Source organism: Mauremys reevesii, linkage group 8 (assembly GCF_016161935.1).
Source record: "Mauremys reevesii isolate NIE-2019 linkage group 8, ASM1616193v1, whole genome shotgun sequence".
NCBI lineage: Eukaryota > Metazoa > Chordata > Testudines > Geoemydidae > Mauremys > Mauremys reevesii.
Window position 1 is genome coordinate 38,895,186 of NC_052630.1, and position 13,857 is coordinate 38,909,042.

Genomic DNA, 13,857 nt, shown 5'->3' on the forward strand with positions numbered 1-13,857 from the left:
TCTGCAATCTCATTGGCCAACTCCTTTAGCACCCTCGGATGCAGCGCATCCGGCCCCATGGACTTGTGCTCATCCAGCTTTTCTAAATAGTCCCGAACTACTTCTTTCCCCACAGAGAGCTGGTCACCTCCTCCCCATACCGTGCTGCAGAGTGCAGCTGTCTGGGAGCTGACCTTGTCTGTGAAGACAGAGGCAAAAAAAGCATTGAGTACACTAGCTTTCTCCACATCCTCTGTCACTAGGTTCCCTCCCTCATTCAGCAAGGGGCCCACACTTTCCTTGACTTTCTTCTTGTTGCTAACATAGTTGAAGAAACCCTTCTTGTTACTCCTAACATCTCCAGCTAGCTGCAACTCCATGTGATTTGGCCTTCCTAATTTCACTCCTGCATGCCTGAGCAATACTTTTATACTCCTCCCTGGTTATTTGTCCAATCTTCCACTTCTTATAAGCGGTTTTTTTGTGTTTAAGACGAGCAAGGATTTCACTGTTGAGCCAAGCTGGACACCTGCCATATTTACCTTTCTTCCTACACATCGGGATGGTTTGTTCCTGCAACCTCAATAAGGTTTCTTTAAAATACAGCCAGCTTTCCTCGACTCCTTTCCCCGTCATGTTATTCTCCCAGGGGACCTTGCCCATCAGTTCCTTGAGGGAGTCGAAGTCTGCTTTTCCGAAGTCCAGGGTCTCTGTTCTCCTGCTCTCCTTTCTTCCTTGTATCAGGATCCTGAACTCGACCATCTCATGGTCACTGCCTCCCAGGTTCCCATCCACTATTGCTTCCTCTACTATTTCTTCCCTGTTTGTGAGCAGCAGGTCAAGAAGAGCTTTTCCCCTAGTTGGTTCCTCCAGCACTTGCACCAGGAAATTGTCCCCTACACTTTCCATAAACTTCCTGGATTGTCTGTGCACCGCTGTATTGCTCTCCCAGCAGATATCGGGGTGATTAAAGTCACCCATGAGAACCAGGGCCTGTGATCTAGCAACTTCTGTTAGTTGCTGGAAGAAAGCCTCGTCCACCTCATCCCCCTGGTCCGGTGGTCTGTAGCAGACTCCCACCACGACATTACCCTTGTTGTTCATACTTCTAAATTTAATCCAGAGACTCTCAGGTTTTTCTGAGCAGTCATACTGCTCTCTTACATACAACGCAACTCCCCCACCTTTTCTGCCCTGCCTATCCTTCCTGAATAGTTTATATCCATCCATGACAGTACTCCAATCATGTGAGTTATCCCACCAAGTCTCTGTTATTCCAATTACATCATAATTCCTTGACTGTGCCAGGGCTTCTAGTTCTCCCTGCTTGTTCCCCAGGCTTCTTGCATTTGTGTATAGGCACTTAAGATAACTCGCTGATCGTCCCGCTTTCTCGGTCTGAGACAGGAGTCCTCCCCTCTTGCAGTCTCCTGCTTGTGCTTCCTCCCGGAATCCCACTTCCCCACTTACCTCACGGCTTTGGTCTCCTTCCCCCGGTGAACCTAGTTTAAAGCCCTCCTCACTAGGTTAGCCAGCCTGCTTGCAAAGATGCTCTTCCCTCTCTTCGTGAGGTGGAGCCCATCTCTGCCTAGCAATCCTTCTTCTTGGAAGACCATCCCATGGTCAAAGAATCCAAACCCTTCTCTCCGACACCATCTGCGAAGCCATTCGTTGATTTCTACGATTCGACGGTCTCTACCCTGGCCTTTTCCTGCCACAGGGAGGATAGACGAGAACACCACTTGCGCCTCAAACTCCTTTATCCTTCTTCCCAGAGCCACGTAGTCTGCAGTGATACGCTCAAGGTCATTCTTGGCAGTATCATTGGTGCCCATGTGGAGAAGCAGGAAGGGGTAGCGATCCGAGGGCTTGATGAGTCTCGGCAGTCTCTCCGTCACATCGTGAATCCTAGCCCCTGGCAAGCAGCACACCTTTCGGTTTTCCCGGTCAGGGCGGCAGATAGATGACTCGGTCCCCCTGAGGAGAGAGTCCCCGACCACCACCACCCTCCGCCTCCTCTTGGGCATGGTGGTCATGGAACCCCCATCCCTAGGACGGTGCATCTTATGCCTTCCAATCAGTGGAGTCTCCTTCTGCTCTGTTCCCTCAGGTGTATCATCCACTCCACTCTCTGCACTAGTACCTGCGGAGAGAACATGAAAATGGTTGCTCACCTGCATCTGTGTTTCTGGTACATGGATGTTTCTGGTACTCTTTCCCCTTCTGGAAGTCACATGCCGCCAATTATCCTCGCTGGCCTTCTGTCCCCGCTGCGTAGCCTGCTCTGAATCTTCAGAACATTGTGCCCGCTGAAGCTGATCCTGACATCTATCCAGGAAATCCTCATTTTCTTTTATGGAACGCAGGGTTGATATTCGTTTCTCCAGACCTTGAATCTTCTCTTCCAAGATGGAGATCAGCTTGCACTTTGTACAGACAAAGTCGCTTCTATCCTGTGGAAGGAAGACAAACATGGCATGACAAACAAAATGGTGGGAAAAGAGAGAGATCCAGAGGCTGGGAGCTGGCATGGTCAGTGGTGGGGAAGGACTAGCAAAGACAGGGGACTAGTGAAGGATGGAGGTGGGTGATACTGGCTGGGGTTCTGCAGACGCTGAGAGAGGGGGCGGTGGAGGCCTGGGGGAACTGGAGCAGGTTAGGAGGAGCAGGTTAGAGGAAGACCTCATTGGGCAGTGTTGGCCAGATCGTCTGGTGGAGCCTGGGGTGGGGCCAGTGGCATCCAAGGCGCTGGTAAAGGCAGCAGGTATCAGAGGAAGCCTGGGGGAAAGATGCAAGACAGAGATGCAGGGGAGGGCTGATGCAGGTTGGAGGGGCTGGCAGGGTCCTGTGGGGAGTGTGTAGACTGGGGGCTTTATAATGATGTGAACCTGTCGTCCTTTTTCTGCTCCTCATTAGAGTCCCCTGAGCGGAACAGGCTGTGAATGGGGCTCTGAACCGAGGTATGTCTGCACGGCTTCCACCAGGGTGTTGCAGCTAATGTGCCCCAGGAGATGGGCCATGGGAGGAGCCTCCTGGCCCACGGGAGGGACTCACTGGTGGGTGACACAACCTATACAGGATCTGGGGGAGGGAGAACTTGTGGGTATGATACAGCCACTGCAGTAGCCAGGGGAGTGGGGGTACTATGGGGATGGCACAGCTGATGCCAGAGCAGTGGGTGGGAAGCACTGGGGGTGAGGCAGTCACTGCAGGACCTGGGGGTAACCAGTGGGGGTGACACAGCTATTTCAGGAGCTGGAGGTGTGGAGTGTGGTGGCTGATAGGTTATTTTTGAAAAACAACATTTTCAAGAACATCAGTTGATCATTAACTCTGACTCCCAGCGCCAACCCCTTCTGTTTGACCTGCAGCACCTAGCCCCATAGTTTTCACCTCTGACTCAAGCATCCAGTCTGTGTGGCCAATCCCCTGACTCACTGAGCTCAGATTTTGAGTCCTGGCTCTGCAGCAACCTGGCTTGGTGAATTTATGTATTTACTTGTAGGAAGTCTGCCTTGTGTGAAACCGGTGCCAAGGGAGACTCAAGAGTCACTGTGCCCAAGAACTCAGAGCTGTGGGAAAGGGAGCAGGGCAATGGAAGGGAGCTATTGGAGAGGGGCATTGGGGCACAGTAGGACAAGAAAGCACTGGGAAGAAGGATTCTCAGTGGGAGTGACATGGGAACCCTCTGTGGGTAGCAGCAATGTCTGATGCTGTGTCACACTCCGGGCTCTGGGCTGGTGATGTGGCAGCTGGGTGGTCTTTCTCCCCCAAATTGTGGTATTGTATGCCTGTGTGTATGGGGGAGGTGTGTGTGTGTGTGTAAGAGAGAGAGAGAGAGATTGTGTTTCCAGGGTGGGGAAGCACTGTGCATGTGTTTGTACAGTACAGTGTGTCCTTGGGAGCCAGCGTATTGGGGGAGGCTGAGGGGCGGGGGACACACTGTTAGTGCGGTGTAGTATTTCTGGTGGGGGTGTCTGTGGAGGAGATGGGGAGAGTATTGTGTATATGTGTGAATATTGTGTCTGAGTATTTGATGTGTATATCTGGTATTGTCATGTATTTACATGTTGGAAAAATTGTGTATGTGTGATAAATTTGTGTGTGGTGGCAGTATTGTGTGTGTGGTATATTGTGTCTCTCTGGAAGGGTATTGTGTGTCTGAAATGTAGAATATTGAGGGGAATCCTACATGTTTTGAGGTGTATTGTGTGTGGTGTTGAGTATGTGGAGTATATTTGTGGTATATTGTGTTGGGGTGTATTCTCAATAGTACAGTGTATGTGAGAGATGTATAATGTGGATGTGTATTGTGTGTGGAGGATGTAGTGTGTGTGTGTGAGAGAAAGGAATGCTGTGTGCATAGGAGTATAGTGTGTGTGGTATTGTGTGTGCAGAGGAGTAGTGTATGTTGAATTGTATGTGTGTGTGTGTGTGTGTGTGTGAGAGAGAGAGAGAGAGAGAGAGAGAGAGAGGGTGTGCGTGTGTGTAATGTTTGTGGTATTGTATGTGGGGGGGGTGGTATAGTGTGTTTGTCAGAGGTGTAGTATGCATGGTATTTTGTATGTGGGGTGTAGTGTACATGGTACTGTGTGTATATGCGTGTGTATGAGACAGGATATAGTGTGTGTGACAATGTGTGTGGGTGAGGGTGACAGAGAGGCAGAAGGAAGTAGTGTGTGTGGTATTATGTGTAAGTGTGTATGTGAGTGAGAGAGGGGGGTGTTGCATGTGGTATAGTGTGTGGGGATGTGTGGTGCATTTGGTATTGTGTGTATGGGACAGAAGGATGTTGTGTGTGTGTGGTATAGTATGTGAGGGTGATAGGCAGAATGGAGTAGTACATGTATTGTGTGTATGTGTGTGTGTGCAAGAGAGAGAGGTGTTCTGTATGTGGTTTTATGTGTGTGGGTGCGGGTGCGGGTGACAGAGAGGCAGAAGGGAGTAGTGGATGTGGGGCACCTTGTGTATGTGTAGGGGTGTGTGTGTGTGTGTGTGAGAGAGAGAGGGAGGTTTTGTGGGTGTGGTATTGGTGTGGGTGAGAGTGACAGAAAGGCATAAAGAACTTGTGAGGGGGCATTGTGTGTGGGGGGGGGTGTTGCATGTGTGGTATAGTGTATGTGGGTGAGAGTGACAAAGGCTTAAGAGAATAGTGTGTGTGGCATTGTGTGTGTGAGAGAGAGATAGAGAGAGAGTGAGAGAGAGAGAGGTGTTATGTGCATGGTATAGTGTGTGTGTGTGTGTGAGGGTGCCAGAGAAGCGGAAGGGAGTAGTGTGTGTGGCATTGTGTTTATGTGTGTGTGTGTGAGAGAGAGAGAGAGAGAGAGAGGGTGTTGAGTGTGGGGTGTGGATGGGTGAGAGTGACAGAGAGGCAGAAGGTTGTAGTGTGAATGGCATTATGTGTGTATGTGTGTGTGTGTGAGAGAGAGAGAGAGAGAGAGAGAGTTGGTGTTCTCTGTGTGATATAGTGTGTGTGAGTGACAGAGGCAAAAGAGAATACTTTTGTGGCATTGTGTGCGTGGGAGAGAGAGAGGATTGTTGTGTGTGTGGTATAGTGTGTGTGTGTGAGGGTGAAAGAGAGGCAGAAGAGAGTAGTGTGTGTGACATTGTGTGTATGTGTGCTAGAGAGAGGAAGGTGTTCCGTGTGTGGTATAGGGGTGACAGAGAGGCAGAAGGCAATAGTGCGGGGTAGGCAACCTATGGTACGTGTGCCGAAGGGGCACACAAGCTGATTTTCAGTGGCACTCACATTGCCCGGGTCCTGGCCACCGGTCCAGGGGGCTCTGCATTTTAATTTAATTTTAAATGAAGCTTCTTAAACATTTTTAAAACCTTATTTACTTTACATACAACAATAGTTTAGTTATATATTATAGACATAGAAAAAGACCTTCTAAAACATTAAAATGTGTTACTGGCACGCAAAATCTTAAATTAGAGTGATTAAATGAAGACTCGGCACACCACTTCTGAAAGGCTGCTGACATTGTGTGTGGCATTGTGTGTATGTGTGTGTGTGATAGAGAGAGAGAGGGATGTTGCATGCGTGGTATAGTGTGGGTGAGGGCGACAGGTAGAAGGGAGTAGTGTGTATGGTATTGTGTGTATGTGTGTGGGGGGGGTGTTGCGTGTGTGGTATAGTGTGTGGGGGTGATGGTGACAGAAAGGCAGAAGGGAGTAGTGTGTGGCCAGGGCCGGCTTTAGGCAGTGCAGGGCCGAATTCAAACAGTTTCGAGGGCCACGGCAGGGATGACTAAAAAAAAAACAAAAAAAAACCCACATGTATAAAACATGTCGGGCTTGTACTCACTGGACAGTGCTCTGAGTCTTCGGCAGCACTTCGGCAACGGGTCCTTCACTCGCTCCAGGTCTTTGGCAGCACTGAAGGACCCGCCGCCGAAGACCCAGACCGAGCGAAGGACCCGCCACCTAAGTGCCACCAAAGACCCAGAGCGCCTCCAGGTGAGTAAAAATTAAAAAGGCGCCTGTAGCCAGGGAAAGGATTCTCACTGGGCGTGGGGCTCTCTTAGGCGCGGGGCCCGATTCGGCGGAATTGGTGGAATAGCCCTAAAGCCGGCCCTGTGTGTGGCACTGTGTGTATGTGTGTGTTGCACTGTGTGTGTATGAGAGAGAGAGAGACAGGTGTTGCATGTGTGGTATAGTGTTTGTGGGTAAGAGTGACAGAGAGGCAGAAGGGAGTGGTGTGTGTGGTATTGTGTGATCCCTGCAGCACAAAAATAAAAGAGGCCGAAGCAGCCTCCCTTGGGTCCCAGCACCTGGCTGGATCTCTCAAGGTGAGTCCTTTGGCTGGTGCTGTTGTGTGTGTACAGCAAGGAGGCCCTGGTATGTGTGTGTCCATCTGGGAGGGTGGTGAGTGGGGTGGGGGGATGTCTGTGACTGGTACTCCAATTACTTGGCTGTCCCAGGGGCAGAAGAGCAGCTGGTACTTAGTACAGCCTGCTTGTGCCTGGTGCAGAGCAATGACGGGTCCCCAACAATGCCTGCCTGTGCCTGGAATAGGGGAGTGGCCGATGCCTAGGGGTGGCTGGCTGTGCCTCAGTAGGGAGAGTGGCTGGTGGCCAGAGATGCCTAGTGGTGCCCAAGATGAGGGAGTGGCTGGTGCCTAGAGATGCCTAGCTGTGTCTGGGCTGAGGGAATGGCTTATGCCCAGAGATGCATCACTGTGCCTAGGATGGGGGAGTGTCCGATGCCCAAAGATTCCTAACTATGCCCAGCATGGAGGAGGACTTGTTCCCAGGGATGCCTGGCTGTGTCTGGGGGTAGGGATTGGAGTTGCCCCGGAAATGCCTGGCTGGTGAGTGGCTGGTGCCCAGGGATGCTTAGCTGTGTCCAGGGTGTGGCTGTTAAGTGAGGATGCCTGGCTGTGCCCACCGTTGGAGAGTGGTTGCCACCACCAAGGGTTGCCTGGATGTATCCAGCATGGGGGAGTGGCTGCTGCTCAGGGTTGCCTGGCTGTGTCTGGTCTGAAGCAGTGATTGGTGCGCAGGGATCCTGGCTTGTGGGGCAGTGGTGCCCAGGGGCACCTAGGACCTGGTTCCCAGGCATGTCTGGCTTTGCCTCATTTGTGGAAGTGGCTGATGCCCAGGAATCCCTGTGAACGGAGTGGGAGAGTGTTTGGTGCTCAGGGATGCCTGGCTGTGCCCATGGTGGAGGCGTGGTTGCTGCCCAGAGTGGGGCAGTGGGTGGCCTGAGGGATGTCTGTCTGTGTTGTGGGTGTGTGGGTACTCATGTATACCATGCTGTGCCCTGTGTGAGGGAGTGTCTGATGCCCAGGGTTGCCTGGCTGTGTGTAGAGTGGAAGAATGGCTGATAACTGGGGGTGCCTCGCTCTGTTTGGGGTGGAGTGGTGCCGGGTGTCCAGAGATGCCTGGCTGTGCCCAGGTGGGGGAGTGGCTGGTGCTCAGGGGTGCCTGGCTGGTGCCTGGGTTGGGGGGAGTGACCATTTCCTAGTTGCAGGTTTGTCTGATATCCAGGTAGGCCTGGCTGTGCCCAGGGTGGGGAGTGGCTGGTGTCCAGTGATTCCTGGCTGGTGCCTGCGTCGGGGAAATGGCTGGTCCCCAGGGATGTCTGGCTGTGCTCGGGGAGGAGTGGCTGGTACCCAGCAACGCCTGGCTGTGCTCGGGGGGGAGTGGCTGGTACCCAGCAATGCCTAACTGTGCCTGGGGTGGGGTGGTATTTGGCGTCCTAGTTTTTCTCTCCTTTGGTTTGTTATTTTCATCTCCCTCCCAGCATTCTGCGATATCATCACTGTTGAGTGGGGGATTCCCTGTAGCAGCATGGAGGCAGGTGAATGCCAGATGCACTGGGTCAATGGCTGTGTCTGCCTGGGTCTAAGAGGCACACTTGCAACAGGGCCTGTGCTGAGCCCAAAAGGGCCTCGACCCCAGGGCTGCTGCAGCAGTGAGTTTGAACATGGGAGCTGGAATCACGAGTCCCGAGTTTTAGGCCCAGCTCCACCATGCCTTTTTGTGGCCATGGGCCAAGCTGGGCCGTAGGTTTCCCCTGCCTTCCAGGAACGGGGCAATTTGTGACACTTGGCCTATGCCAGCCTCTTGGGGCTCGTGTACTGGAGTCCTTCTCTCTGGCCTGGGCCAGGGTGACAGAGATGGGACATGTTTACTGAGCACCTTCTAGAGTCCCTTTTGTCCCTGCCACCAGCTGAGAGCCCACAGCAGGAAGCCTGTCAGCAAAATGTCCCCCAGAGTGCCAGGTGCTTAGCCCTGGCGGGTCAGGCCTGTGCGGTGCCCTGAGATCCAGATCCAGCAGCGTCTCCCATGCTGTGGGGCTTGTGCACGTGGGGTTAATGCCGCTCTTACTTCTCTTCTCTACAGATCTCCGGCCTCTGCCTGACGTTGCCATGACTGGGACCTGCACCCGGGAATGCACGGAGTTTGGCCACTCCGACACCTGCTGGATGCCTGGCCAGTCCTCCCCAAACCGCAGGCCCAAGAATGCCCTGAAGCTCTCCACTTTTGTGCCTTACCAAGAACGGGGGAGTCAAGAGCAAGTTGGGAACGGCAGCCCCAGACTTTCGGAAGAGCGCAGCACCAAAATGGCCAACCTCCGCCTGCTCCCCACATACAGTGCCTTCTCCAACAGTAGCCATGAGCCCTGCAAGGACTCCCCTATGGAGGAAATTCCTCTCACCCAGACCTCGGACTTCCAGCCAGCCACCACCCCCTCGTCTCAAACCACTAAGAGGGAGATCTACCTGTGAGGCTGGGCCCAAGGGGTGAGGAGCAGACACTTCTGAGGCCAGTGTCCAGAGGAACATTTGAAACTTTAATGCTTTATCGCTCCTGCAGCCGGTTCTCCAAGTCGTTCCCAGTTTCAACCCCCCTCCGGGTGAGACGCCCCAACTGGCCTCTGAAGACACAGGGCAGGGCAAGGGAGAGGAGGGCCTTTTTAACTCGTTGTCTTGGGGCAGGGTGGGTGTCTGAAACCTAAGGAATTTCCAAGCACTTGAGGGTGCATCTCTGAACTGCTGTGTCAGGGAGGGCTGGGCAGGCTCCGAGTGCAGAGGACACGGCTGGGGTGAAGGGCTTAGGTACCAAAGGTCCATGCAGAGCTGGTGGAGTTCCTGGGGCACAGGACAGAGGGGTGTTTCCATGCACAGGGAGCAAGCTGCCTGTTGCTTTACTGTAGACTCCTGTAAATATGAATCTTAGGAATGACATTCAAATCCTGCCTGATTGAAACTTTTATTGTCCTTGAAACAAAAGACATTTCAACAAAACAAACCACAGGGAGCAAGTTCCAGTGTTGAATGGTTTGGTGCATGGAAGAGCACAGGGGAGCACAGCTTCCAGTCCACACTCCTGTTCCATATTGTAAATAAAGATGTGATTGGTTCCTCAAACAATAGCTGGGAGTGGGAGGAGAGGGGCAGGGGCCTGTCAGTGGGGCTGGAGGCTTTCTGGTTTTACATCCTGGCCCACTTGCCAAATGCTGTCACTGTGCCCATTGGCTGCAGGGTGCCCAGGGACTGCTCAGTGCCAGAGGTAAGGGCCTGTGCTGAGGGGTCCCTTTTGGCTGTGTACCAGTGGATGGCCAGGAGCAGGCCTGGGGAGCCCTGGTTTGATAACTATATCTCTGGCTGCAGATATACTTGGCTCTAGCTCTGCTGGAGAGAAGGGAGGCACAGGCCATTGGGCCTCACCCCATCCCCTTATGCCTGCTGTAGTGCAGGGAACTCCCCTGGGGCCATCTGTGCCATGAACTTGACCTTTGACCTGTCCGCCTGTAAGCCACCATTTGCCTTTGTGAGGAGGAGCTTTGTCTCAGGGTCACACCAGGGGCCACTGGCCCCTGCGAGCTGGAGTCCCACTGCCCTTAGGCCACAGAGCCACTCTCAAGGGCTCCAGCATTCTCTTCCAGTATCAAAGGTCATCCAGTCTCCCTGGGGTGGCACCCTAATGCCGTGCCAGGTGCCAGCAGCATCTGAGCTCCCCTTCACAGGGTACCAAATCCAGGGAGACACTGTGCAGGGTAGAGAGGAAGGATGGGTGGCATCAGCTTGAGCAGGTGCCCGTAGGAATGGCCCTTGGCATGGCCAGCCTGAGCAGGGCGTGAATCAAAGGGGTGACCCTGGTGGGACACAGGAGCTCCTCCTGGCTCTGCTTGAACTCTCTTGATCTCTTGGAGGCCTTGGAGCTGTTCTGGTGACTTGGTTTCTGTCCCATTCTCAACTGTTCCAGCTCTGGCCTGACCCCCTGCTCCAAACACCTGGGCTGTCTCGCCTGGAGCAGGGTGAGGGTGACTCATGCCTCATTCTCTCTAAGCTACCTTCCTTCCTCTCCTCACCCAGTAGGGGTGCTAGGAGGGGGATCAGATGCACCATTATTCTTCCCTTCCTATCTCCTCAGCACTCTTCATCGCTCAGCTCTTCCTTGGGGAGTGAGGCCAATGGCAGCTTCAGGATAACATCCCCTTTCCTATCTTTGGTCCATGCTTGGCCTTTGAACATAGGGGGATGTGGTGGGGACATTGTGTGTCTGCTGACTGGGCAGCCTTTCCTCTCTGGTGCCTGTGGGTGGTTCTGCAGGACTTGTTCAGCACTGGGTGCTTCCTGCAGGGAGAGGGCATTGCAGCCCCATCCCATCAGGCCCAGAGGCCTGAAATCCCTGCACTGAGTCTTGGGGGGCTCGGGGCAATGGCACTTGCCCTGCCTTGCCTCCTGGTGTTCAGCGAGTCCCTTGCTGAGTAGCTCCTGACCCTTTGCTCTGGCAGTGGTGATGGGATATGGCCAGCCTTATGGTGTAGCTTCCTCAGGGCCGTGTGGCCTGATGGACAGAAGCTGAACCAGGTCTGCCCAAGGAGCTCAAGGCCAAAAAGGCACAGAGCTGACAAGGCCTTCAGAAGGGCTGCAGAAAGCAAGGCTCCTAGCTGCCCTACCCTGCCCGCTCCCCCAGCGCCCTGTTCTTGTGTCACCCTCTCCCGGGTGATGTGATGGGGGACTGTGCCACCGCAGTTCATACATCTAGAGGTGCCGCTTAGGGGAATCAGGACCCTCCTTCCCACCTCTCCTGTCACTGCTCCCCTGCTTGGGTCTCTGTGGTGGACATGGCCTCCAGGTGGGTGTCCGTCCAGGCATACCTGTTCTGCTCTGCTGGCAGTGCTATGGGGCCCGTGCTCCCCCTGGCCTGGCTGCCTGAGCACGTCACTTTCCTGAATATGTTTTTATTGTAGTTCTAGTTTCAGGGCCTAACTGGGCAGAATGTGCAATTTGGCCACCTAGGCCAGGATCCTTGATTCCTCTGCCAGCTCAGATGCTCATTCCCTGCACCCAGGCTCGGGTCTGGGGCAGCATCCCTCTGGGGCGGGCTCCCCAGAAGAGCTACATGACCTACGCAGATGAGGGTCACTACTTCCAAGAGGGAAAGAGTGGGCCCTGGCTCTCCCCATGGCCTGGTCTGCAGGATTGCCCCCTTACTTGCTGCTTGGGTCACTAAGGGAACCCTGAGGCTCACAGCCCTTTGGTTTGGTTCAGGAGCTGCCTGAGGCAGCACAGCAGCTCACTCAACCCGAATACATGGCCATCTGTGCTTCTCAGTCCTTTTGGTTTGGGACTGAGGGGGGAATCTGCCTGAGGGGGGAGGGCAGATGTGGTGCTGGGATCAGCCCAGTGGGGAGGGGTGCTGGGATCAGCCCACATGTGAGGGCTGAGGTGGTGCTGGCATCTGCCGAGGGTGAATGTGTAGGTGGTGCTGGGAATCAGCCCCGGAGGGGAGGGTGGAGATGGTGCTGGTGCTTGGCCTGGGGGGAGGGGTTCTGGGGTCAGCCCCCAGGATGAGGGTGGAGCTGGTGCTGGGATCAGCCCGGGGTGAGGGCGGAGGTGGTGCTGGGGATTTGCTATGGGGAGAGGGTGCTGGTGCTGGCAGGGAGAAGCTCATTTGCACAAAGATAAGCCAGAAGGATAAAGCCTCTGCACATGGGGGAGAGAAGGCACTCCACAGGCTCCAGTCTAGACAAGCACAGTGAAGGGGGGTGGGAAGTTACAGGTGCCCCTTGGGGAGGGAGGGGCGTTCACTGTATTTAACACTGCACTAGGACAAGCCAGGGGGTAAAACCAAAGGTGGGAGCCAGGGAGCAGTCGGGCTGTGTGGGAAGGATCCAAGCGACCCCATTGTAGCTCTTCAGTGTTGGTTCTATTTATACGAGATTTCATTTCCTTGCTTGTGATGCCTTGTTTTTTGTACAGTTTTATGTACATGCAGGTGTAGCTTTTCTAAAGGAGAAATCCTATATCAGAGGAAAGTACCCAGCTATTTTTCAGATGGTGACCTATGTCTAAGGCAGCGCCTCTTGCTAAGGTTGTATTGCTCTCAATGTGTGATGCATTTCCCTGTGCAGGGAAGGCTTTGGGCCTTGGGTTTGGTTTTGCCCAGGCACTGTGAGCACAATTGATTCCCTTGTAATTCTTTCTGTTCAGAGCAGTGAGCATGACACCTTTGTGAGCCCCTTTCTGTTCTCTCCCCTTCTGTTTGTTTGCTGAGCTGTCAGATGACAAACTCCATTGTAATTAGCCCTTCCCAAAGCTTTACAATAAAAGTGTGAAAACCCGGATGCTGTGCCGGCTGGATTCTTCCCCATGGGTTGCGTCCACGGGGTCCTTGGAGTCAGGGAGAGGACTGTGTGCATGAGGGGCTTTGCACGGGCTTACTGCCTCCCTGCTTCCTCTCCTCAGCCCCACAGCACTCCCTCGCTGTGAGGAAAAACCCATGGCCACCCACCAAGGCTGATAGCTTGGCTCATCCATTCACCATTACCCCATTTCCAGAGCAAGGTGTTTCTAGGTGGGGCCTAAGAATGGATCAACCACAAGGAGCAAATCAGCCAACCTTGCCAGGCCCTGGCCTGCAGTGCCCCGGTGCTAGCCCTGATTAGGTCAGCAGGCCTGACTCAGGTTCAGTGCCCAACTCTGGCTCAGCGTCCCCAGTGAGACAGGCAGCCAAAGAGGCATGCCTGCCTCCCCCTAATACTTACCATGTCCTGGCTCTGCAGAAGGCCCAACTGCTTCAGGCTCCTTCTTGAGAGCTTGTCTGTGCCAGCCTGTCCCCTGACAGCTGACACCTGACCTCTTTCCAGAGCGGGAATTTTAACTGTTTATAGCCCTTTGATCGGTTGGTTCTCAGTCTGGCAAAGCAGCTATGTCACTTCTGCCTGGGGCTGGGAATATGTCATCGCCTGTAATTGTCCAGCCAATGTTTTCCAGGAAGGTGCTTAGCTAGAGCCATTGATTTTTTTCCCCTGCTTGTTTTTCCCGCAGACCCCAGTTTGGCTAGAACAGGGGTTCTGGACCCCTCAGGGGGTCGTGATGTTATTACATGGGGGGTCATGAGCTGTTGGCCTCCACCC

The 13,857-nt window shown here is 53.8% G+C and overlaps 1 protein-coding gene across 6 annotated transcripts in view; it reads left to right on the plus strand.

Annotated features, from left to right (window-relative positions):
• The window catches only part of PCDH1 (protocadherin 1), a 154,536-nt gene extending 141,478 nt beyond the window's left edge, over positions 1 to 13,058 (plus strand). For 5 of the 6 annotated variants that reach the window (XM_039484799.1, XM_039484798.1, XM_039484796.1 and 2 more), the window contains exon 5: positions 8,832 to 13,058. In XM_039484799.1, coding sequence (XP_039340733.1) covers positions 8,832 to 9,217 — 386 coding nt within the window. In that variant the 3' untranslated portion in view covers positions 9,218 to 13,058. Of the gene's footprint in view, positions 1 to 2,895; positions 2,940 to 8,831 lie in introns of all 6 variants that reach the window. The other variant, XM_039484801.1, reaches the window with a different exon arrangement.
• The last annotated feature ends 799 nt before the right edge of the window (positions 13,059 to 13,857 follow it).